The sequence below is a fragment of the Pristiophorus japonicus genome, chromosome 15, assembly GCF_044704955.1.
Source record: "Pristiophorus japonicus isolate sPriJap1 chromosome 15, sPriJap1.hap1, whole genome shotgun sequence".
Taxonomy (NCBI): domain Eukaryota; kingdom Metazoa; phylum Chordata; class Chondrichthyes; family Pristiophoridae; genus Pristiophorus; species Pristiophorus japonicus.
The window spans coordinates 4,897,360-4,922,577 of record NC_091991.1 but is presented as its reverse complement, the minus strand read 5'-3'; the positions used below and the strand labels follow the sequence as shown (position 1 = coordinate 4,922,577).

The 25,218-nt window shown below is 43.3% G+C and overlaps 1 protein-coding gene across 9 annotated transcripts in view; it reads right to left on the bottom strand.

Moving 5' to 3' along the window:
• Positions 1-25,218, bottom strand: part of cep290 (centrosomal protein 290) — a 158,007-nt gene that overhangs the window by 29,228 nt on the left and 103,561 nt on the right. For 5 of the 9 annotated variants that reach the window (XM_070900079.1, XM_070900082.1, XM_070900083.1 and 2 more), the window contains 10 exons: positions 24,976-25,083; positions 23,252-23,451; positions 19,896-20,109; positions 18,567-18,704; positions 13,961-14,182; positions 11,815-11,946; positions 8,272-8,417; positions 5,455-5,610; positions 2,413-2,536; positions 112-246 (listed from right to left, as the gene is read on the bottom strand). In XM_070900079.1, coding sequence (XP_070756180.1) covers positions 112-246; positions 2,413-2,536; positions 5,455-5,610; positions 8,272-8,417; positions 11,815-11,946; positions 13,961-14,182; positions 18,567-18,704; positions 19,896-20,109; positions 23,252-23,451; positions 24,976-25,083 — 1,575 coding nt within the window. Of the gene's footprint in view, positions 1-111; positions 247-528; positions 1,129-2,412; positions 2,537-5,454; positions 5,611-8,271; positions 8,418-11,814; positions 11,947-13,960; positions 14,183-18,566; positions 18,705-19,895; positions 20,110-23,251; positions 23,452-24,975; positions 25,084-25,218 lie in introns of all 9 variants that reach the window. The other 4 variants (XM_070900076.1, XM_070900077.1, XM_070900078.1 and 1 more) reach the window with 1 other exon arrangement.

The following is a 25,218-nucleotide window of genomic DNA, read 5'->3' as shown; positions in this document are numbered from 1 at the left end:
AGATTTGAAACTCATTTCAGCGCATGCGTATTGGGAGTAAATTTTAAAGAGCCCCACAAATTGATTCCTGTATTTCTTACTGTGAACATTTTGCATTCGCGCATGGCTTACCTTTAATCGGGGCACATCCTTATTGGCCTGCTCCAGCTGAAACCGCAGCTCCACGTTATCCGTGGACAGACCGAGGTTCTCTCTCTGAAGTTCTTGTTCCTTCGGAGATGAAGCGTCAGAACCAATTCCAGAGGTCTAGAGTGCAGCAATAAACAGGTCATCAGAAACATCACTTCCCCCGCCCGGCCTAGCACCGCACAGAAAGATTCTTTTAAACAAAACACAGACATAAATCTAACAACAAAGTGATGGATGAATGTATTAATAAGTAAAACGAAGATCAGAATTTACTTTGGAGAGGTAAACGCACTATTTCAGATTTTTGAAAAGCTTTGATATTGAGCAATTAAAAAAAAATCTATTGTTTTATTTGGGGTGGGATAGAGGATGTTCTGCTAGATTTCACGGGTGGATAACCTGAAGCTGCTTTTCAAGGATCCTGTTCTGCTCGGAATCCATTCCTCCCTGATCATCTGCGGCATCTTCCTCCGTTGTCTGTTCCACTTCACCCCCCGTTGCAAGACCTGGCTCACTCCTGCTACTCGTGCTCTCCTCGTCGTTTGCCGGATCCAAGGGAGGATCATTTATTTCTGGCTGTTGGCTATCTTCCCCCGAGTCATCGTCGGTACCCTGCTCCGTTTCTGCCTCTTCCTCCACCGAGCCCCGTTCTCCATCCGCATTACCCCCATCAGCTGCAACACCCGCCAGATTTGCAGAGGGCTCCTCTGTCTGGATTTCAGTGCATGCATCCTCTGGTCTCAAAGTCGAAGAGATCACATCAGCATTGAAATGCTCATCACTTTCACTGCCCAGCCCAGCATTTTGGCCAGTCCCATTTGAAGATGTATTTTCCTGCTCATCACAAATCTGATTACTCCTTCGCAAGCCCAATCTTGATTTCTTGAAATATTTCTTATTGGCTTGCATTTTTATGCTTTTTTCAGTGTTGATTTCACAGACAATGGCTGGAGGCCCTTTAGGTTCAATATGGGCATGGGGATCTGAAGTCTCCATTGACTAGATGTATATTGCATGCAAGCAGAGGATATGCAGTATATGTATGAGAGAGAGAGAGAGAGGGAGTTGGATGAAAGATGATATGGAGCATGGATTAATACAGAAATCACATTACATTTAGAACATATGATGAATACAGTAAAATCCCCATTCAAAATACCAACTGTACTGTCTTAAACCACTCGTTTCAAACCACTCTACATTTTAGACTGTTAAAAGTAACAAAAATTCTGTGTTAAAGTTAACCAACCCTGTGCTTCCAGTAAGGTGACATTTTTTCAATTATGTTTAGCTGGTGCTGTAATCACGTAAACAGTTCTCTATATTGAAACCAAGTTCAAACTTCAAAATGTTGTTCACGTTGTACAGACATGAGCCAAGGGTTTGGGGATATTAGTGGACCATGGTTAACGTTTCCCTGGGACATTCCTCGGTCACCATGACTTGAACAGAGGTGTTAACCCATTTAAAATAAATGGCTTGACACCTAGTGAAAAAAGCAGACAAGCGTTAAGTGAAAGTCCGCGGTTATTGGCAAGAGTAATTCCCGTGCTGTCACTACAAACACACGAACAATGCCGGACAGGTAAAGACCATCTGGTCATCCAGCCTATCCCACACAATTTGCGGTACCTCGTGTATCACAACATACACACTCCATCTCTCCTGAAACCATGTGATCTCCTGGGAGAGGCAAAAAAAGATGAAAAAACCCAGGCCAAATTGGGGAAAAAAAAAAAAATCAGGGAAATTCCTCTCCGACCCATCTAGGCAATCGAAACTAGTCCAGGAGATCACTCTGGCCATTAAATTCCCTGCAGTACCTGTCCTTCTGTAAGAGTTCATCTCCGCCACAGCCAGAAACAAATCCAGCTTTTGCTCGAAGGAATTCAGTGAGTCTGCATCCACCACATGAAACGGCAGCTTGTTCCCGAGGTCGACTGCTCTCTGGGAAAAGAACCACCTCCGGATGTCTAACCTAGATCTACCCCTGGTCCTGCCTAATCAATTTAATTTACATTCGGTGACATTCAACAATGTCTGCTTTCAAATATCTCATTTCAGACCAACAGTGCAGGACAAAAACAGTTTAGTTCCTTAGACAGAAAAAGACTGTTCCTCCCTCAAAGGGAAACTGCGGAGGGGGAGTTGCGCCAATCGGAGAGCTCTTTCAAAGGGCCGGCACAGGCACGATGGGCCGAATGGCCTCCTTCTGTGCCGTGCAATTCGATTCTATGATTCTGTTGGTTGCAGTATTCCTATAGCATTAAAACGAATACATACCGATGGTCTGGAAAATGTGCCTTTTGACAGCTGCCTTTCTAAAGCATGGAGCTTTTCATGCAGGTAACGATTTTTCAAAGTTAAATCCTCCACCACCGAATCCCGTGGTAGAGCTTGCTGTTGTCTTAGGGAAAAAAATCAAACACAATTTTGTGTTATTAGCTTCAACGAGTAACAATAATAATCATTTTTATTTATATAGGGCCTTTAACGTAGTAAAATGTCCCAAGGCGCCTCACAACAGTGTTACAGACACAGATAAATTTGACACTGAGCCACAAAAGAAGAAATGACAGTAGATGACCAAAAGCTTGGTCAAAGAGGTATGTTTTAAGGAGCGTCTTAAAGGAGGAAAGAGAGATAGAGAGGCGGAGAGGTTGAGGGAGGGAGTTCCAGTTGTAAGACCTTGATTAAGATGGAATCAAAGGTATTTTAACTGCAACTCCATGTATTCTCATCTAAAGATAGCAATACTTTGGAAATGTTGCATGCCCTTATTTCTGCAGTATAATATGCACTTAATGAGCGAGAATTGGTAAAACATGAGAGAGAGAGAGAGAGAGAGAGAGAGTTTTATTATTTTATGGGTCAAATTTCTGGAACTCCCTCCCTAACAGCACTGTGGGAGCACCTTCACCACACGGACTGCAGCGGTTCAGGAAGGAGGCTCACCACCACCTTCTCAAGGGGCAATTAGGGATGGGCAATAAATGCCGGCCTTGCTAACGACGCCCACATTCCATGAATGAATTTAAAAAAAAATGGAATTCACATGTTTCCAAGAAGGGGCTAAAAGGGTTAAATTATGAGGAAAGGTTGCTTAGACTAGGTTTGTATTCCCTCCAGTATAGAAGATTTAGGGGCAATCTAATTGAGATGTTTATGATGATTAAAGGATTTGGAAGGGTAGATAGAAACTATTTCCTGTGACGGTGAAGTCCAGAACAAGGGGCATAACATTAAAATTAGAGCTAGGGTGTGCAGGGGTGATGTCATGAAGCACTTCATACAAAGGGCAGTGGTAACCTGGAACTCTCTCCCCCCAAAAGGTTGTTGAGGCTGGGAGGTCTGTTGAAAATGTCAAAACTGAGATTGATAGATCTTTGAGAAGCAAGGGTTATGGAACCAAGGCGGATAAATGGAGTGAAAATGCAGATGGAGGAGCTGAATGGCCCACTTCTGTTCCTATGGTCTACGGTAATAAGTTAGTTATTAAGCTTTTGTACGGCTTCAATGTGCTAAACAGATTTATAGGTTTCTACCACTGGGTGATGAATCACACATTCAAATGTTGAAATAATCAACTTTGAAACCACTGCCTGTCACCACAAAAGAACACACATTTCATGTTGAAATCACATTATTTGGAATATATATTAAAATCTTGCCACCCATTCTGTCCACAAACCTTCCTTTCCATTGTCACAATTTTTGGTCATGTGTTTGTGCCAACATTGTAAATTGCTGTGTCAACATTTCCTATTAATTTTTGCCATGGTCAACTGTCATGCTGTAGTTGCAGGTTTTGGCCGCTATGCTGGTCTGTAGAGTGAATTTCTGAATTTTCTCTCCCAGCTCTATCACGATCTTTTGTTTTTAAATGATACACGCACACAAATATATATATATGTACACACACAAACTTTTCTTCATTAACTGAATGCGGGTTAACTCCACAGGCAGTTTACTCGTTTCCTGTGAAAATGTGAGGACTGAAATTCCACAGCCTCAGCTGAAAAAGCTGGAACGTGTCTGCCTGTACCTCTGCCTGTACCTCTGCCGGGTTTGAGAGAGGCGCTTAATTTAAATAAAGTGGGTGGGTGCCCGCACTACTAGGGCACAGCTCGGGCACCCACTCAGGCTGTAATATATGGCCCAGTGGTGCCACCAACCCCCTCCTTGGATAGAAGACAGAGTGCCCTTTTGCCAAACCCCCCCCCCGCCCCCCGCCCCCCCCGTCCCCTCCCCTTTACGAAGATGGCTGAAAAGTGCTAGTAAAGTTTCTTCTTTGTGGGGGATTTTTTGGGAGGGGGTGATTGTGTCTGGGTCTAGCCACTATCCCGGCCTGAACACTCAGGCAGGCCCTATTTCTGCCGTTTGATGGGTCAGTACGCCTGCTTTCGCTTGGTGCAGTGGCCTGCCGATTCTCTACAACACGGTGGAGGCTCAGGCCCTTTCAGGGCCCAATGCAAACAGCTGAGACAGGCCAAGACACAGCCTCATTTACCATCCCCTGCTGGATTTATGGTGGGTATCTGGCAGAAAGGCTGTGGATGTCCGACTCATATGCAGTATTTTCCTACATTACAACAGTGACTATATTCCATTGGCAGTAAAGTGCTTTGGGACGTCCTGAGGTAGTGAAAGGTGCTATATAAATGCAAGTCATACTATATAAATGCTGTCAGCTATGGCTCAGTGGGTAGCACTCTCGCCTGAGTCAGACGGTTTTGGGACTTGAGCACACTAAAAATCCAGGCTGACACTCCAGTGCAGTACTGAGGGAGTGCTGCACTGTCGGAGGTGCCGTCTTTCGGATGAGACGTTAAACCGAGGCCCCGTCTGCTCTCACAAATGGACGTAAAAGATCCCATGGCACTATTTCAAAAAGAGTAAGGGAGTTATCCCTGGTGTCCTGGCCAATATTTATCCCTCAATCAATATAACAAAAAAAAACAGATTATCTGGTCATTATCATATTGCTGTGTGTGGGAGCTTGCTGTGCGCAAATTGGCTGCCACGTTTCCCACATTACAACAGTAACTACTCCAAAAAGTACTTCATTGGCTGTAAGGCACTTTGAGACGTCCGGTGGTCATGAAAGGCACTATATAAATGCAAGTCTTTTTTACTTCTATACCCATAGTATACAGAATGAACAACCAAAATATTCATCTAGGAATAGACCAATAAGGATCTGGTAGGATATCAATCTGTAGTTAGAAATATTAAGGTAAAACAGACAGATTAACAATGAACACTTCGGGACAACAGCATTGGAACCTATTTTTTTGTAACACATTTTGAAATCTTATTACGCACCTCATGCTCGCAATCTGATCTTGTAGCTCAGTATTCTTTCTCCTTAAATCTTCAATCTCTCTGTCGGATTCCATGGTTCTGACGCCTATTACCTGGTCTACTGTAATTCCACGAGCTTTCAGTTTCTTCTGTAAACATGCTCTTTCCTGATCAGCTCTGCCATTGAACACATTTTAAAAATCCGTATGTTATTATAAACCTTGTACAGGGCACATTTGCTGTCCATAAAACTTACTTCCAGTTGTCATGGTTGATAAACATGCTTTTCTACCAACATTTCCTATTGTAAATTGCTATGTCCCATTCAATTGTTCTATGTCAACTGTAGTTGCAGGCAATGACTGTGGGGTACGTTTTTGAAGTGTCTCCATCACCACTTTCTATTTAAAACATTTATATTCATCAACTGACTGTGGGCAATGCTACAGGCAATTGACTGGTAGTACATTAAATGTAGAATATTTCCCTAATTAACTTCATGTTATTCATTAAAAAAATAGTTGCATTTAATGATGCAAGTGTTTCATGGTTCCACATGCTTCTTCAATTCTACTTTATAATATTCAACACTGGAAATGTACAGAAAAATATATTTTTTTGAAACTATTGTGTGAATCTGAAAGTTCACAAGAAATTCCAGCTCTTGAAGTTAAACACTATTAAGTACATAAGCTAGAAACAGAAGTTAATTCTAATGTATATGCCTACTGTTAAACATCAACGTACATTTTTCTTTACTGAGATCAGCCAGGTGGCCTACTCCTGCTCCTATTTCTTATGTAATTAACTGGAACATGATGTCAGGCACCAAACCGAGATAGCTAAGACTATCAGGCACAAAACCAGCCCCTTTGTTTCAAAGTGAGAAAGTTGTCCAAGTGTAAGGGATTAAAAAAATGACACAGCCCTTTGAGACATTCTTAAGCTTTGAGACTGAATTTCACACAGCTCTCTATGAGTAGAGTATTCCAAGGCCATTCGCATCAATGTGGGGTTGATCTACAGCCATTGACTGTAAAATCTCATGTATAATCTCATTTATCTATACATTTTGACACTGTAAATGCAGAGAAACCACATGCACTATGGGAACAGTTTCACTGTGGCTGAAGTATAATAGAATTAGTAAGGAGATGGAAATGGAGCCAGAACAGAGACAATACCAAAATAGTAAATGAACATACAGCAGATACAAGAAAACTACCAAAATAAACATGAAAATAAGAGAACAGCACACAAAAGACATACAAATTAAAGTGCACAACTACTTATATTCATTATGGTGCTCCTCATATAGGAGAATATCTCAAAGTGCTTAAGAAGGAGGCAAAAAAGAGACGACCAATTGAGGATGGCAGAGATTAAGGAGGAAGGACCAAAGCACGATTGAAGATAAGGGTTTGAAGAGGATTTTGAAGCCAATGATTTAAGGAGGTCATAGAGGGAAGGGTCACAGTGACAAAGATCAGCCAGTGATGGAGAGCAGAGCGAGTGGAAAACAGACAGAGCGGCAGAGTCAGAACCAAGGGTGCATGCTGAGATACAAGGGTGGAGGAGATCACTCAGGTAGGCAGAGATGAGAGTGTGGATGGATTTGTAAACGAGGACAAGGGTTTTGAAGGCAACATGCTGGGGAACAAGGAGTCACTGGAGCTCAACAAGAAGTGGGGTAATGGGAGTGCCTGAGTTGATGTGTGACAGGCCACATTCTGCAGAGCTGGGGATTGACTTGAGGTTTGTGAGGGAGGAAGCCCGTGAGGAGAGCATTCAAGAAATCAATCCTGAACATGATGAAGGCATGGATTACAGATTTAGCCGCAGTGGGAGAAAGGGAATACAAAAATGGACAACATTCCCGAGATGAAAGAATACAGTCTTAGAAAACAACCAGATGTGAGATATAAAGGTCAGATCAGAACTAGAGTGGGTGCCAAAATTGCTGACCACCTGATCCAACCTGAGCAGGCAGAGGGAACAATTGGTTTCAGAAGATGGTAGATGCTGGGGAGAACCAAAAAGGATGGCTCAGATCTTGCCAGTGTTGAGCTGGAAGGAATTACAAAATCGGACAGGACCCCAGCTATTTACAATATACATCAATGATTTAGATCATTGGATATATTCAAGGGGGAAGTTAGATATGGCCCTTACGGCTAAAGGGATCAAGGGGTATGGAGAGAAAGCAGGGAAAGGGTACTGAGGATCAGCCATGATCTTATTGAATGGTGGTGCAGGCTTGAAGGGCCGAATGGCCTATTCCTGCACCTATTTTCTATGTTTCAGAAACAGAACTGTGGCTGCCTTTGAATCAATGGTTGAAGCGGAGAGAGGTCAAGTTGGATGGAATTAGCATTTATGTGGAGTGGATAATGCCACTAAATGCAATTGCAGATTTTTAATTTAACAAAAGGGCCCAGCAGTCCATAAAGTTGACCAGTCTATTTAAAAAGGTGAGTTATATACGGATGTGAGAGAATATTTACTGAAATAGCCGCTACAAAACAGGGAGAAGGTGAAGATAACATCAGTTCAATTTACACCAGATTGTGTGTGTTTTTTCCACTTACTACTTATTGCATAATGATTGGTTGCTGGTAATTACCAGCTGAGAAGGTCTTTTAACAAAAGTAGCAAAGCACTTTATAGCCTAGACCAAATACATTTTATGCTTTGGCAGTTATGTTTGCTGGCAGGAATTGGATGATTTCCTCCAGATGGATATAATCTGTTTTGAATACAATCCTATCAGCTAATTTCACAACAAACATCACTGCTCACATTAGAATGAGAGCAACAACATGCAAAAGGAAAACTTACTTTGCATACAACTCCTTTAACGTGGTGATCTGTTTGGTCATAGTTTCCAGTTCCTTCTCTTTTTCTTTCAGTTTGTTTTTCGCTCCTTCCAATCTGGCCTGCCACTTTTTGCCTTCTTCCCACCTCACAATTTCCTCTTTTGAAGTCTGTGGAGTAAAGGGGAAAAGGAGTGTTATGGAAAGTACTATTTTATTTAAATACAAATGTGGCTTTTATTGTGCTTTGAGCAGCCACATTGTTCTGTCATTCTTCAACAACTGCTTTACGAGATAAGACGGCAATAGATAGGTAGGGAGCAATGTGCACCCTCAAAAAACAGAGAGCAGAGAGCAAAGACCTGCCCCCACCCTTTAGATGTAGTTGTTTCCATTCATTCACTGAAAGCCTGAACAGGCTGGGGCGCTTTTCTCCAGAAAAGAGGAGAGGGGGCTGAACTGATAGAGGTCTTCAAGATTCTGAAAATGTTTGACAGGGTGGATGTAGAGATGATGTTTCCGAGTGCGGGCGAGGCCAGAACTAGGGGCCCTAAATATTATATAGTCACTGATGAATCCGGTAGGAAATTGCGGAGAAACTTCTTTACCCAGAGAGTGGTTAGAATGTGGAACTCGCTGCCACAGGCAGTAGTTTAAAAAAAATTCATTCACAGGATGTGGAGGTCACTGGCAAGTCCAGCATTTATTGCCCATCCCTAATTGCCCTCGAGAAGGTGGTGAAGTGAATGGCATTGATGCATTCTAGGGGAAGCTCGATAAGCACGTGAGGGAGAAAGGAACTGAAGGATATGTTGGTGGGGTTGGATAGAGGAGTGGGAGGAGGCTCCTGTGGAGCATAAACACCAGTGTGAATCTGTTGGGCCGACTGGCCTGTTTCTGTGCTGTAAGTACTTTGTAAGTTTATACTCCACATGGAGACCTTCACCACTCTGTTTGGCTATATGTCAGAGAGGTAAAAGAATTGTGATTTGGAACAGGGTTTTGTCCCACTGCCTGCACCTCCTTGGTATGATTGTAGAACCACCTTTAATGCTATAATGGCCCAAGAATTAGTGGAGTAGGGCGTCACGCAGCGAGCGCTGAATTGGATTCTTTACCTCACTTTTCTGATCATATTACATCTGTGCTGGAAATGAGAATTGATAACAGGGTCAACGAGATCTCAGACCTCCTAAACGTCAGGTCCAATGGTCCATCTCCTTAACCAATTCAATTTAAGGATAGAGAAATAAAACAGAGGAACGTAACAGAGAAGGAAATAGGGTGAATTAGAAACAGAAAGAGAAAGAACGATATACTGGATTAAGGAGGAGAAAAAAAAAGACAAGTAAGAAAAAAAATTAACATGCAAGAATTCTCTCTCTGAACAATTTACCACCGACTAGAGTGACTTTCACAGTTTCACTGTTCTCTTTCTGGGCCTCCAAGCTTAGTGGCCAGTAACATAAATCACATCATTAGCAGGGTCCTTGCGGCATGAATTACCCGTTCTAAATGGCTGCGACGAGATTCATTCGTATTCATGGCGCCAGTCCAACTAATTTCATGACGGGCAATGGGAAGCTCACGGCGAGATGGTCATTTGGGGGGTTTTGTCGAGGCTAACAACAATCGTCCAGCAATTTGCGGCAAATCAGAACTCATGGCGCATGTTATCCTCGCCACAAATTGCTGGGGTTTATTTCCACACCAATAAAAGACTAACATTTATATAGCGCCTTTCACGACCATCGGATGTCTCAAAGCGCTTTACAGTCAATGAACTACTTTTGGAGTATAGTCACTGTTGTAATGTGGGAAACACGACAGCCAATTTGTGCACAGCAAGCTCCCACAGACATCTTTTTAAGCAATCTCCATTCGCAACCTTGGCTAATTAAATACTGTTCTAAACAGACAGCTAATGACCAGATAATCTGTTTTAGTGATGTTGATTATAATGGCGGGCAGCGTGAACTCGGTTATTTTTCCAGCAATTTCTGGGCCATTATGTCTGGTGTCGTGAAAATCTAAAGCTGTCCTAACTTCTAAGTAACTTGCTTGTTGCAAATTGGCAGAACCAGAGGGTAATAATAATAATAATTTTAAAAAGTCACATTACAATACCTGGCTGTTATCCAGAGAAAACAAAACATCTTTTTAAGCAGTCTCCATTAGCAACCTTGGCTAATTAAATACTGTTCTAAACAGACATATAACTCCAGCAAAAACAGCTCCAGCAGCAGCACTACTTTAATTTTTGTTGATTGTGTATCTAGAGACTCCAGCTGAGGGCTACCATGGCAACATGGCTAAAGACTATTGGTCCCTTAGATTAGCCAATCAAATTGTAATCTGTTGAATACAGTTTGAACCTTGCCTTTTCGTGTAAATCTTGTTCGAAATAGAATAGATTCTTACTGTTGTCAACAGAAAACCTCAATGGAAATAGATTAAAGAGCTGAAAATGCTGCTATAGAGAGACCTCAACATTATCCTTAGTTTTTGTCCCAAAAGATTTCCTTGGGTGCCGAGCATGTTTGATCAAACTAAATTTGCTCATGCAATGTTTCTTTTGGATGAGACGTTAAACTGAGGCCCTGTCTGCTCTCTCAGGTGGACGGACGTAAAAGATCCAATGGCCATTATTTCGAAGAAGAGCAGGGGAGTTCTCCCCGGTGTCCTGGCCAATATCACTAATGTCATGTATCCTACATGGTTACTGATTGCACTATTACAAGGTGTGCCACCAGAGGGTGCCGCAGTGGGAGACTTACAGGATACCTGTGCAGGTGTGCCTGGCCTAGTATACCAGGTGTGATCCTCTCTTTGGAATTATCAATAAAGGACTAAGGTCACCACAGTGCAAGTACAACACATTGCCTCATGGAGTCATTATCAGAGCATCTAAAGACATAACAACTAACTTCACTAAAACAGATTATCTGGTCATTATCACATCGCTGTTTGTGGGAGCTTGCTGTGCGCAAATTGGCTGCTGCGTTCCCACATTACACCAGTGACTACACTCCAAGTAGTATTTCATTGGCTGTAAAGCGCTTTAGGACATCCTGAGGTTGTGAAAGAAGCTATTTAAATGCAAAATACAAACTTATGTTAAATACAAACTCATCGCGTAAAAGTGTTTGGATTTATTAATTTTTGATCACCAGACACAAAAAAGTATGCTAGTTTCTTTTAAGAAGCGAAACTGAATTATCTGATGGGATCTTGGAAACTACATTCTGCCATTTCATTTTATTCTGTGATTCAGGAATGATGGACAAAAAACAGGCATTTCTCTCGTTTTTTATGGAACGATGAAATGGTCAGGCACAAGCTTTCAATACAAGCAAATCATTATTAAGGAGCGAGTCTGGCTTTCATTTATCTCAAAGCAAATTGATCAGGCTAAAAATTCTATAAAATTACAGTTTTTGTTCTCAAATCGAGTCTGAGTAATTGGACTTTAAAGAGGAGAATGCTCGTTTATTTTGCAACTTATCTCCGGTATTTCTCGGTGTTAAATGAGAAGCTGTCACATCAATCGCAGGCTGTGGAACATTACCTTGTCTTCTTTCAAAACCTTTCTCTCGATTTGCTCGGCAGCCACCTTCTTGTCTAGTTCACACTCCAGCCTTTTAACCTTTCTCTGCAGTTCATCGATTATGGCCTGTTTATTGTCAGTCTCGGTCTTGGTCTGAAAAAGGTTGGAAATTTTAAAATAAACATTAATACTTTTCTACTTAAAGACTTGGGTATTAATAGCAAGATACACTTAAGCTTTGGAAAAGACCTTCGCACCTCGCATACTTATTTAATATTTTCTTGATACCATCACGTTTGTCATCTTCATTCTAAAGACTATCGCTGCCTTAGACATTGCCACAGTTGCTAACAAAGACATTTTTTTGGACAACTTGATGAAGCCCTCACCCATGCCTTTGTTAGCTCTAGACTGGGCTATTCCAACGCACTCCCGGCTGGCCTCCCAATTTCTACCCTACGTACGCTAGAGGTGATCCAAAATTTGGCTGCCCCTAGCTCACCCATCACCCCCTGTGCTCGCTGACCTACATTGGCTCGCGGTTAAGCAACGCCACGATTTCAAAACCCTCCATGGCCTCGCCCCTCCCTATCTCTGTAATCTCCTCCAACCCTACACCTCGCCCCCCCCCCACCCCGAGATGTCTGCGCTTCTCTAACTCTGCCCTCTTGAGCATCCCTGATTGTAATCACTCAACCATTGGTGGCATGCCTTCTGTTGCCTGGGCCCCAAGCTCTGGAACTCCCTCCCTACACCGCTCCGATTCTCTACCTCGCTTTCCTTCTTCAAAACGCTCCTTAAAACCTACCTCTTTGACCAAGCCTGCGCTAATTTCTCCATATGTGGCTCGGTGTCAAAATTTTTTGTCTCATAATACTCCTGTGAAGCTCCTTGGGACATTTCATTTCGTCAAAGGGGCTATATAAATACAAGTTGTTGTTGTCAGGACTGACAAGCTGATACCCACGATCATACAACAAACCATATTTCCTGGTGTCACAATTTTGGGTCATGCTTCTGTATGGACATTTTTGGTGTAAATTGATATGCCAATATTTACCATTCAATTTTTACTTTTGTCAACTGTCACAATGTTGTTGCAGGCTCTGGCCAGTAGGTTTCTTAAGTCTCTTTCCCAATTCTTACTCCTTCTATGGCAAGTATATCCTTGGAAGAATATACTTTCCTTAGAGGGGGTGCAGTGAAGGTTCACTAGTTTGTTTTCTGGGATGAGAGGATTGTCCTATGAGGAGAGATTGAGTAGAATGGGCCGATACTCTCTGGAGTTTAGAAGAATGAGAGGTGATTTCATTGAAATGTAAATTCTTAGAAGGTTTGACAGGGTAGCTGCTGAGAGGCTGTTCCCCCTGGCTGGACAGCCTAGAACTTGGGGCCATAGTCTCAGGATAAGGGGTCAGCTATTTAGGACTGAGATGAGGAAAACTTTCTTCACTCAGAGGGTGGTGAATCTTTGGCACTCTCTACCCCAGAGGGCTGTGGATGCTCAGTCGATGAGTATATTCAAGACTGAGATCGATAGGCATTAAGGGAATCAAGGTATATGGGGAAAGGGTGGAAAAGTGGAAGTTCAGCCATGATCTTATTGAATGGCGGAGCAGGCTCGAGGGGCCGTATGGCCGACTCCTGCTTTCTCATGTTCTTATATCACCAACTATTGTTTAAAAAAAAAACTATAGTCCACTGACAATGGGTAAAAAGAACAAAACCACTTACAAATATAATACAGGTTGAACCTCCCTTATCCAGGACTCCCTTATCCGACACCACCTCTCGTCTGGCACCATTCCCGACCGCTCCGACATGAACAAATTGAAGTCCTTCCTCGCTGCCGACCCCTGCAATTGGTGGCCTGACCCCGCGATCCACCAGCACAGGCCAGGTCCCGAGGGTGCCGGATAAGAGAGGGTTAACCTGTAGTTACTTTCCCCAAGTCGCCTTGCATTTTTTTGCTTAAAATATTGAAATCGATGTGACAATAAGAGAGAATATTTCTCCTACAGCAAGATTTTATGGTCTTCAGCAAAAAAATAACAGACCTAAGTGGAGCTGTAAATTATTCAAGATGCTAAAAATCCTAAGGATTGAAATGGCGGATAGGATTACTGTCTGATCGCACAGGAAGTAAGCGACAGATTAAAATCTGGACCTGCATGCTGCTGCACAGCCTCTTAATCTTCTTCTTTAGTTCTTCATTCTCCTTCTCCAACTCATCTTTCTCCGCTTGTTGCTTGTTCAGACCTCGCTGCTTTTTCAACAGTTCCCCATTTAAATTCTCCAGTTCGGCTGTGGTGGCCGCCTCCTTGCTCCTACACGCTTTCATGCTGTCCTTTGTTGCTGCTAGTTGGTCGGTCAGCTCCTCTACACGTGTCTAGAATAGTGGTACAAAGCACAAACGAGCAAAGTTAAACTGAGGGAAAGCCAGTCGGGAGCAGCCACGCTGGTGTGCGGGGGTTACAGATGCGAGTACTGATAACGCCACGACCATCTGAAGGCCTGCTGGGACAGAGAACAGGTAATGATGGAAACACCCAGCAGCAACGCTCCCTTTAAGCTGCACGGCCGCACGGCACTCCAGGGATCCCGGGCAGCCGGCTTTTCAATGCGGAAACCACGCCCGCGTGGTATTTTAAATGGTCCACGGAGCCCCTTAAAGGGGCTGCACGGCGTCAAAAAAGATTAGAGGGAACATTGCCCAGCGGGTCAGTCAATATCTGCTGAGAGAACAGACGACTCAAAGTTTTGGGCATGGCCCCTTCATGGGGAGAAATTCCAGGTGAGCAGCAGTTAAAATGGAACAAGTAATCAGAAAGGCAAATGGAATGTGGGCCTTTATTACAGGGGGTGGGGGGGGGGATAGAGTATAAAAACAGGGAAGTCCTGCTCCAACTGTACAGGGTATTGGTGAGGCCACACCTGGAGTACTGCGTGCAGTTTTGGTCTCCATATTTAAGGAAGGATATACTTGCATTGGAGGCTGTTCAGAGAAGGTTCACTGGGTTGATTCCGGAGATGAGGGGGTTGACTTATGAAGATAGATTGAGTGGGTTAGGCCGATATTAGAGTTTAGAAGAATGAGAGGTGATCTTATTGAAACATACAAGAGAGTGAGGAGGCTCGACAAGGTAGATGCAGAGAGGATGTTTCCCCTCGTGGGGGAATCTAGAACGAGGGGGCATAGTTTCAGAATAAGGGATCGCCCATTTAGAACCGAGACAAGGAGGAATTTCTTTTCTCAGAGGGTTGTAAATCTGTGGAATTCTCTGCCCCAGAGAGCTGTGGAGGCTGGGTCATTGAATATATTTAAGGTGGCGACAGACAGATGTTTGAGTGATAAGGGAGTGAAGGGCTATGGGGAGCAGATAGGGAAGTGGAGCCGAGTCCATGATCAGATCAGCCATGATTTTATTGAATGGCGGAGCAGGCTCGAGGGGCCAAATGGCCGACTCCTGCTTCTATTTCTTATAAAAAGAGGGAAAAATGCACCAGCACGAGAAGAAGTGCACTGATCTGTAAAGTACTTGGGAGGCAAACAGGAGCTGGTTGAATGGCTGAAGTAATATTAATGAGACATTACTACTCAATGAGAAAAACTGAAGATGTCTATGAGACACCGAGAACATGAGGCAGTGAGCGGCCGGAGGTAAGTTAGTACAACAACAACTTGTATTTATACAACACCTTTAACGTAGTGAAATGTCCCAAGGCGCTTCGCAGGAGTATGACACAGAATATACAGCAAAGAAACAGGCCATTCAACGCAATTGCTCGGTGCCAGTGTTTATGCTCCACACAAGGCTCCTTCCCCCATCTCCCCCCTTGATCGATTCCTATCAGAATAACTGTGACGTGTTTATGTAGCATCCCCTTAATTGCATCAATGCTATTCGCCTCAACTACCCTTTGTGGCAGCGAGTTCCACATTCTAACCATTCTCTGGATCAGTATCTTTCTCCTGCATTCTCTATTGGATTTATTAGTGACTATCTTATATTTATGGCCCCTAGTTTTGATCTCCCCCTGTGGAAACATCTCTACGTCGACCCTGTCAAAGACTTTCGTAATTTTCACGACCTCCATCATGTCAACCCTCAGCCTCTCTTTTCGAGAGAAAAGAGCCCCAGCCTGTGCAATCTTTCCTGATCGGTATAATCTCTCAGTTCTGGTAGCAGCCTTGTAAATCTTTATTTGCACCCTCCCCAGTGCCTCTATATCCTTTTGATCACATGGAGACCAGAACTGTGCACAGAACGCCAAGTATGGTCTAACCAAAGTTCTATACAAGTTTAATGTAATTTCACTGCTTTTCAATTTTATCCCTCAAGAAATGAACCCGTGAGTTTTTTTTTTTAAATGGCCCTACTAACCTGTCTCGCTACTTCTAGTGATTTGTGTATCTGTACCCAGAGATCCTTTTGTTCCTCTATCCCATTTAGACTCTTGGAGATAGGTTTAAAAAAAAAACTGGCCCTGGAGCCCCAGAAGCCTGGGAGAAGACAAAAGCAGGTCTGCCAGCACACAGGGTTCACACCACAAAGCACTAACCTAGCCCTCCACACGGCATGAACTGGTTGGGCCGAATGGCCTGTTTCTGTGCCTACAATTCTCATCCTTACTTTCAAATCTCTCCATGGTCTTGCCCCACCCCATCTCTGTAATCTCCTCCAGCCTCACAACATCTGTGGTTGGGAAAATGTTGGAGTCCATTATTAAAGAAGCTGTACCAGGACATTTGGAAAAGCAAAATTCGGTTAAGCAGAGTCAGCAGGGATTTATGAAGGGGAAGTCATGTTTGACAAATTTGCTGGAATTCTTTGAGGATGTAACGAAGAGGGTGGATAAAGGGGAACCAGTGGATGTGGTGTATTTGGACTTTCAGAAGGCATTTGGCAAGGTGCCACATAAAAGGTTACTGCACAAGATAAAAGTTCACGGGGTTGGGGATAATATATTAGCGTGGATAGAGGATTGGCTAACTAGCAGAAAACAGAGAGTTGGGATAAATGGTTCATTCTCTGGTTGACAATCAGTAACTAGTGGAGTGCCGCAGGGATCAGTGCTGGGACCCCAAATATTTACATTCTATATTTACGACTTGGAAGAAAGGACCGTGTGTAACGTAGCCAAGTTTGCTGACAATACACAGATGGGAGGAAAAGCAATGTGTGAGAAGGACATAAAAAATGTGCAAAAGGACATAGACAGGCTGAGTGAATGGGCAAAATTTTGGCAGGTGGAGTATAATGTTGGAAAGTGTGAGGTCATGCACTTTGGCAGAAAAAAATCAAAGAGCAAGTTATTATTTAAATGGAGAAAGATTGCAAAGTGCTGCAGTTCAGCGGGACCTGGGGGTACTTGTGCATGAAACACAAAAGGATAGTATGCAGGTACAGCAAGTGATCAGGAAGGCCAATGGTATCTTGGCCTTTATTGCAAAGGGGATGGAGTATAAAAGCAGGGAAGTTTTGCAACAGCTATACAGAGTATTGGTGAGGCCACACCTGGAGTACTGCGTGCAGTTTTGGTTTCCATATTTCCGAAAGGATACACTTGCTTTGGAGGCAGTTCAGAGAAAGTTCACTCGGTTGATTCTGGAGATGAGGGGATTGACTTATGAGGAAAGGTCGAGTAGGTTGGGCCTCTACTCATTGGAATTCAGAAGAATAAGAGGTGATCTTATTGAAACGTATAAGATTATGAGGGGGCTTGACAAGGTGGATGCAGGGAGGATGTTTCCACTGATGAGGGAGACTAGAACTAGAGGGCACGATCTTAGAATAAAGGGCCGCCCATTTAAAACAGAGATGAGGAGAAATTTCTTCTCTCAGAGGGTTGTAAATCTGTGGAATTCGCTGCCTCAGAGAGCTGTGGAAGCCGGGACATTGAATAAATTTAAGCCAGAAATAGACAGTTTCTTAAACAATAAGGGGATAAAGGGTTATGGGGAACGGGTAGGGAGGTGGAGCTGAGTCCATGATCAGATCAACCATGATCTTATTGAATGGCTGAGCAGGCTCGAGGGGCCGTATGGCCTACTCCTGCTCCTATTTCTTATGTTCTTATTAAACCCCCCCGAGATGTCTGCACTCCTCTAATTCTGCTCCCTTGAGCATCCCTGATTATAATCGCTCAACCATCGGTGGCCGTGCCTTCTGTTGCCTAGGTCCCAAGTTCTGGAATTCCCTGCTTAAACCTCTCTACCTCCCTTTCCTCCTTCAAGGCACTCCTTAAAACCTAGCTTATTTCTTGCCCTAGCTTAAAACCTGCCCTAACTTCTACTTATGTGGCTCAGTGCCAAATTGTTTTATCTCAGAATACTCCTGTGAAGCACCTTGGGACGTTTCACTACGTTAGTGGCGCTATATAATAAGTTGTTGTTGTTGTATATCCAATGTAATTCTCTCCCTCTCTCTTTTCCCCCTCCTCCTGGCTGGGTTAGGGATATCCATCCAGTGGGAAGAACTGAACAGTCCATCAGTACTTGCCCAGATTTTTAGTTTATCCAAAAAAGGCAACCTCTCGAAGGCTTTGAGGCTTGCTTATCCACTGCTCGGGCCGCTGGCTATCTTTGCTGGAAAAGTTCCACTCAAAATGCACAAACATGCACGTTCCACAGTAAACACACAATATACAAAAACTCTCATGTGTTACAACTTGGCTCAATTGCGGCAGTGAGAAAATCAACTCAAAGATGATAGTCAATCCAGTGTAACAGGATGAATGGTAATCTTGAACTTTATTTTGTAAAGACTTACCCTCAGCTCTTTAGTTTGCTTATCAACAATTTGTTGAACATTGAGGTGTCCCTCCTTTTGTGCGGCCTGGGATATTATTTGCTGTTCGGCATGGGATGTCATCTCAGCTCGAAGATCCAACAGTGCTTTGCTCAGAGCCTGGGAGGGACAGAACGGAATGAGAACTTAATAGAAAAAAGAAGCTGTTTCTCCAAAGGGCATTAGAATTTTGAGTAGTCTCAAAAATGATTTATTGCTGGGCGACCTTCAAATCCTAAATTCCTTACTACAGTCCCCACGGTTTACAGCAGGAGTGTTCGTGCTAACACGGTTTGCCCATTATACGCAGTGCAGGGTAAAACCGTAATAGGTTGCAGCAATTAAATAACTCCCATAATTATTGACAGACTGAAAACAGTTAATTGAAGCTGACTTTGCCTGAAATTTGCAGAGCTTTTAAATCGGTAAATATTTAACTGCATAAAATATTTGCTGCACCATTTATCCATTTTAATCCAACCGAAAAAGGATTAAGGGATTATGGGGAGCAGGCAGGGAAGTGGACCTTAGTCCATGATCGGATCAACCATGATCTTATAAAATGGCGGAGCAGGCTCAAGGGGTTGTATGGCCTACTCCTGCTCCTATTTCTTATGTTCTTATTTGCCCAATATAGGCGGCTGTCTGGGATAAGTGTAAATGGTGAGAATTGTATTAACAAACAGAGGAGTTAATCTCCAATGTGTTCTTATTGTCAATTTTAACTAGTGTGAAGGAAAGACTTGCATTTATATAAGGCCTTTCACGACCACCGGGCGTCCCAAAGCACTGTACAGCCAACTTTTTTTGGAGTGTAGTCACTGTTGTAATGTGGGAAACGTGGCAGCCAATTTACGCACAGCAAGCTCCCACACACAGCAATGTGATAATGACCAGATAATCTGTTTTAGTGATGTTGATTGAGGGATAAATAATGTCCAGGACACCGGAGAAAATGCCTTTGCTCCTCTTTGAAAGTGCCCTAGGATCTTTTGTGCCCACCTGAGAGAGCAGATAGGGCCTGGGTTTAATGTCTTATCCGAAAGACGGCACCTCCGACAGTGCAGCACTCCCTCAGCACTGCACTGGAGTGTCAGCCTGGATTTTTGTGCTCAAGTCTCTGGAGTGAGGAAGTATACTTTTAGAAGATAAAAATAGGAAATACAATCCACTACAGAGTAGTTTATATTGAAAGGCTACTTCCAAGGGTGTGGAAATTGCTATGAAGTGTGGTGCAACATAACAATAACAAACAGTAGACATTCAAAATCCAAACCGACCCTTTGCTCATCCGCCTTTGAATACACCTACCTTTTGCTGTTTCTCTTTCAAGGCCAGTTGTCCTTTTAACCTGTCCACGAGGTTCTTCATGGTGGTAGTGGGGGCTCTTGTATTAGCCTGTTTCTGGGCCTCCAGCTCAGTTTGCAAGTACTGCACCTCTTTCTCCAACTGCAGCTTGATGCACCTCAGCTCACCCGCTTCATCGCAGAGCTGCTTAACCTCGGTGGCATGCTTCTCTGCAAGCCTTGAAACAAAAGATTAACAGAATGTTTTATGCTCCAGTGTCTGACTGCACAGTAGTTACAGCACAGAAACAGGCCATTCGACCCAGCGGGTCCGTGCCGGGGTTTTTGCCCCACACCAGCCTCCTCCCACCCCTCTTTATCTCACCCCATCACTTTATCCTTCTATTCCTTTCTCCCTCGTGTGTTTATCCAGCTTCCCCTTAAATGCATCTAAGCTATCTGCCTCAACTACTCCTTGCGGTACAGTTCCATATTCTAACCACTCTCTGGATAAAGAACTTTCTCCTAAATTCCCTATTGGATTTATTTGTGACTATCTTATATTTATGGGGCCTAGTTTTGAATTCCCCCACAAGTGGAAACATCTACTCCAAATCCACCCTATCAAACCCTTTCATAATCTTAAGGACCACTACCAAGTCACCTCTCAGCCGTCTCCTTTCTAGAGAAAAGAGCTCCAGCCTGTTTTGTTTTTCCTGATAGGTGTATCCTCCCAATTCTGGTTTCATTCTTGTAAATCTTTTTTTGCACCTCCTCCAGTACCCTGTATCCTTTTTATAATATGGAGACCAGAACTGTGCACAGTCCTGCAAGCGTGGTCTAACCAAGGTTCGATACAAGGTTAACATAATGTCTTTTCTTTTGAATTCTATTCCTCTAGAAATGAACACCATTACTTTGTTTGCAGTTTTTATTCTAATAATCTTGTTAATCTGCGTTGTTACTGTTAATGATTTGTGAATCGGTACCCCTAGATCCCTTTGCTCCTCTACCTTGCAGAGAGGATGTTCCCACTGATGGGGGAGACTAGAACTAGAGGGCATGATCTTAGAATAAGGGGCCGCCCATTTAAAACTGAGATGAGGAGGAATTTCTTCTCTCAGAGGGTTATGAATCTGTGGAATTTGCTGCCTCAGAGAGCTGTGGAAGCTGGGTCATTGAATAAATTTAAGACAGAAATAGATAGTTTCTTGAGCGATAAGGGGATAAGGGGTTATCGGCAGGAAAGTGGAGCTGAGTCCATGATCAGATCTTATTGAATGGTGGAGCAGGCTTGAGGGGCCCTATGGCCTACTCCTGCGTCTATTTATGTTCTTATGTTCTTATTTCATATAGGATATACAGCACAGAAACAGGCCATTCGGCCCAACCAGTCCATGCCAGCATTTATGCTCCACTCGAGCCTCCTCCCGTCTTTCCTCATCTAAATCTATCAGCATAACCCTCTATTCCCTTCTCCCTCATATGATTGTCTAGTCTCTCCTTAAATGCATCGATACTATTCGCCTCAACCACTCCCTGTGGCAGCGAGTTCCACATTCTCATCACTCTTTGGGTAAAGAATCTTCTTCTGAATTCCCCATTGGATTTCTTGGTTACTATCTTATATTGATGGCCTCTAGTTGCGCTCTTCTCCTGGTGATCAGGAATGCTGTCACCTACACTGAGTACATCAAGCACAAGACGGTCACTGCCATGGATGTGGTGAGCCGCAGGTCGGGGCCATAAAAGGTGCGGCGAGGTCAGGGCGAAGGAGCGGCGAGAGATTGTAGAGGGACGTGATCGGGGCCCAGGAGAGACGAGGGCCCAGGGGCAGCACAGGCCAGCCCACACTGCGAAATGTGTGCGCACTAGGCCGTGCAGCAGAGGTCTCCACTCGTCTTGGGTAACCCTTGCCACTGGACCAAGACCTCGCTCCGTCAAGCCCGGGAGGTGGCTGCTGTGCAACGGCCACCCCACGTTAAAAAAAAATCCACGCACACAGGCATCTTCCACCCTTCAACATGTAGTTCGGGATCTGGAATATTAGGTCCTTCATTGAAACACCTGTGAACTCATCCCTTTTTGGTGTGGAAGCAAGTCATCCTCGATACCAGGAATCGCCTAAGAAGAAGTCTTCCCCACAAGTGGAAGCACTCTCTCTGTATCCACTCTATCAAAACCTTTCATAATTTTAAAGACCTCTATTAGGTCACTCCTCAGCCTTCCCCCCCCAAGAGAAAGCCGCCTTTTTTCAATTTCGACTCTTATTTTCCAATGCGTATGAGACTGATAAAACCTACTCCTGTAGAGAGGCGGGAGAGTTTGTCCCAAATCTGTTACAGTGAAAGGTCTGCCACACAAGCAAAAACATTAAAAGCAGAAAAAAAACCCCACACTTGTATAGAGCCTCATCATAACCTCAGGATTGCAGTGATTCACAACCAGCATGTTACTTTGACTTCTTGTTACAGTATGTGGGTGACAGCCAATTATGTGCAAAAAACCAGCAAGTGAGGGGAGTGGCAGGTGAACTGAAGCTGTCCTTTATGGTGGTGTTAGCTGGGAAAACTGACACAGGGCCTGCAGCAGAAGGGCATCACATGGAGCTGTATCTACAATGTCATGATGTGATTTTTGTCTGTGTGCTTTCACAACAATGGGGGCATAACCTTAAAATTAGAGCTAGGCTGTTTTTTTTGCACATACTGTAACAAGAAGTCAAAGTAACACGCTGGTTGTGAATCACTGCAATCCTGAGGTTATGATAAGGCTCTATACAAGCGTGTTACTTTGACTTGTTGTTACAGTATGTGGGTGACAGCCAATTATGTGCAAAAAACCAGCAAGTGAGTGGAGTGGCAGGTGAAATGAAGCTGTCCTTTATGGTGGTGTTAGCTGGGAAACAACCAGTGATGGGAATGTGCAACCCTCTCTTCCAAAATAGCTGTTGAGGCTGGAGGCTAATTGAAAAATTCAAAACGGAGGTTGTCAGGTAAGGGTATCAAGGGATATAGGACATGGCGTGCAAATGAAGTGGAGATACAGATCAGCCATGAACTAATTGAATAGCAGAAAGAGGCTCGAGGAGGGTTACTCGATTCCGATGTGAGGCACTTAGGTTCCCCATAATCTACCATCCTAAGATCTACTCCCATAGTGTGTGAAGGATACAGGATACAGAACTGAATTTTAATTCATAGAAAAATCCTAGAAAAATTACGACGCAGGAGGTGGCCATTTTGGCTCATCGTGTCCGTGCCGTATATAATGACATTTAAAATTATTTTTGAAGCAAAGTAAACGGGGTTAAAATATGTGCGCAAATTACACAAAGCCAGAAATGAGCAGCTTCGAGTACGCGGCACGCTAAGAGCTTACATTGCCTTTTCAGTTGCGCATTCCTTCATTTTCAGCTGAGTGATATCTTTCTGTCTCTCCAGTTCCATGGTTGCTCTCTTCAATTTGTCCACGAGCGCCGACAGTGAGCTGTCCTGCTCTATCACCGTCTGCTCCAGCTCCGCCAGGCGGGCCAGGTGTTTGGATGTGGGAATGGGAAGGGACTGTTTTTTCATCAGGTCCTGTTACAAAAACACAAACGGTTTATTGTTTTCTCGCCGGTTCACCCAAGTCTCCTCCCGTGCTCAACTTTCCAACAAAGATGGAACATCCAGTAGTCGTGAAAGGCGCTATATAAATGCAAGTCTTTCTTTTTTTAATAATAAAGGGTGCACACCCAAAATGTTAATTACTCCATTCCCTCCATGGATGCTGCCTGGCTTTAAGAATATAATAATTAGGAGCAGGTGTAGACCATTTGGCCCTTCAAGCCTGCTCTGCCATTCAATAAGATCACGGCTGATCTTAGATCTCAACTCCACTTTCCCACCCGATCCCCATATCCCTCGATTCCTCTCGAGTCCTTTCTCAGTCTTTCCAGCATCTGCAGCTATTGTTCACTTAGAATAGCAGGGTTTATTCTGCAATTAGATTCACAATCAGTGTGCGGCCTTTGTACTGTGTGTTAAAGTTCTTCCAACATCAACCTTTAGAATTTAGCAGGGTAAAGGATGGTGGTGGGCATGACATTTCTTAACAGGAAGTGGAACGATGATAGTTCAGAGGCATGTTAGCGTAAATAATAATTGTCTGGGAACGAATTTCAGTATCTCCATGTTGAGGCCGCACAAGTTAACCACTATAACTAGTCGTCTCTATAAATATATACGTCATAGTATTCATGATGTAAAAAGTGCACAAATAAATAATAAAATGGGGTTGAATACTATCAGAATTTGGTTGCAGGAGAGAGGAAGGTGGGGTGTTTGGCAGTTGTGGCATGGAGTGTGAGATTACCTCTAAATTGCAACAGTGCAGGGTTGTGGCAGTGGGAGGGGAATGCAGCAAGCTAATACAGTGCAAGATGGCAGTCAGTGAAGACATGGTGATGCTGTGCTTGCAGTGAGGACCCACTGCCCAGGGACTGGGGGAGGGGCGGGGCCGATGATGTCAGAAAATTAGGGCTACAGTGTAGTAGTCCTGTGTCTGAGGTTGGCTTTCCCTCTGGGAGAATACCGCTTGGAATCACCCTCTATAGAGCCAAGTTCTGAAAAGTGAAAGTTACCCTTATGGTCAAGGATGCTGTGATGTTCCCCAGATCAAATGTTCCACAGGTGGGAGACATTGCAAGGCTGCGCTAACTTTATTTTTTGGTTCAGATGTTCTCTACAGCCTCTACTTATAGGTTTGCTATGAAGCACCTTGGGATGTTTTACTACGTTAAAGGCGCCATATAAATAAAAGTTGTTGTTTAATTGCTGGAAAAAAATCTAAATTTTGGCTTTTGCATAAACATTAACATGTGACAAAAAAATTCAGCAAAATGGTGTATGGGGTTTAATAACTGAATAATGGGTATATATTTTTTTTAATCTATTAAGACAACTCTTTATCCAACCTTAATATTAAATTAGACTAATAATAAAGGTATAACAAATGGAAAACTCTGATTAGGAAACAGTATCTAATGAAATTGAAGAATTACATAAAAATCTAATCATTATCTTTACTGACAAAATGATCGGAAGAGTTTAAGTTACACTAACCACTGCAGCTTGTTTAAATTTATTTAGTGACGCGTCTGTATATGAATCCAATTTCAGATGCAAAACTTTAAGATCCTCCTCATGTTTCTTTGCAATTTCTTCTTGGTCCTGGTAAATATGAAAACACACAAGTTAAGTAATCTATATGTCTGGATTATGTATGTGCTCTGGCATTTGGTTCTCAGACTTGTCAAATCAACACAGAATTTCTGAATATTTCCAGCTAGGGTCTGCCTCTTTCCT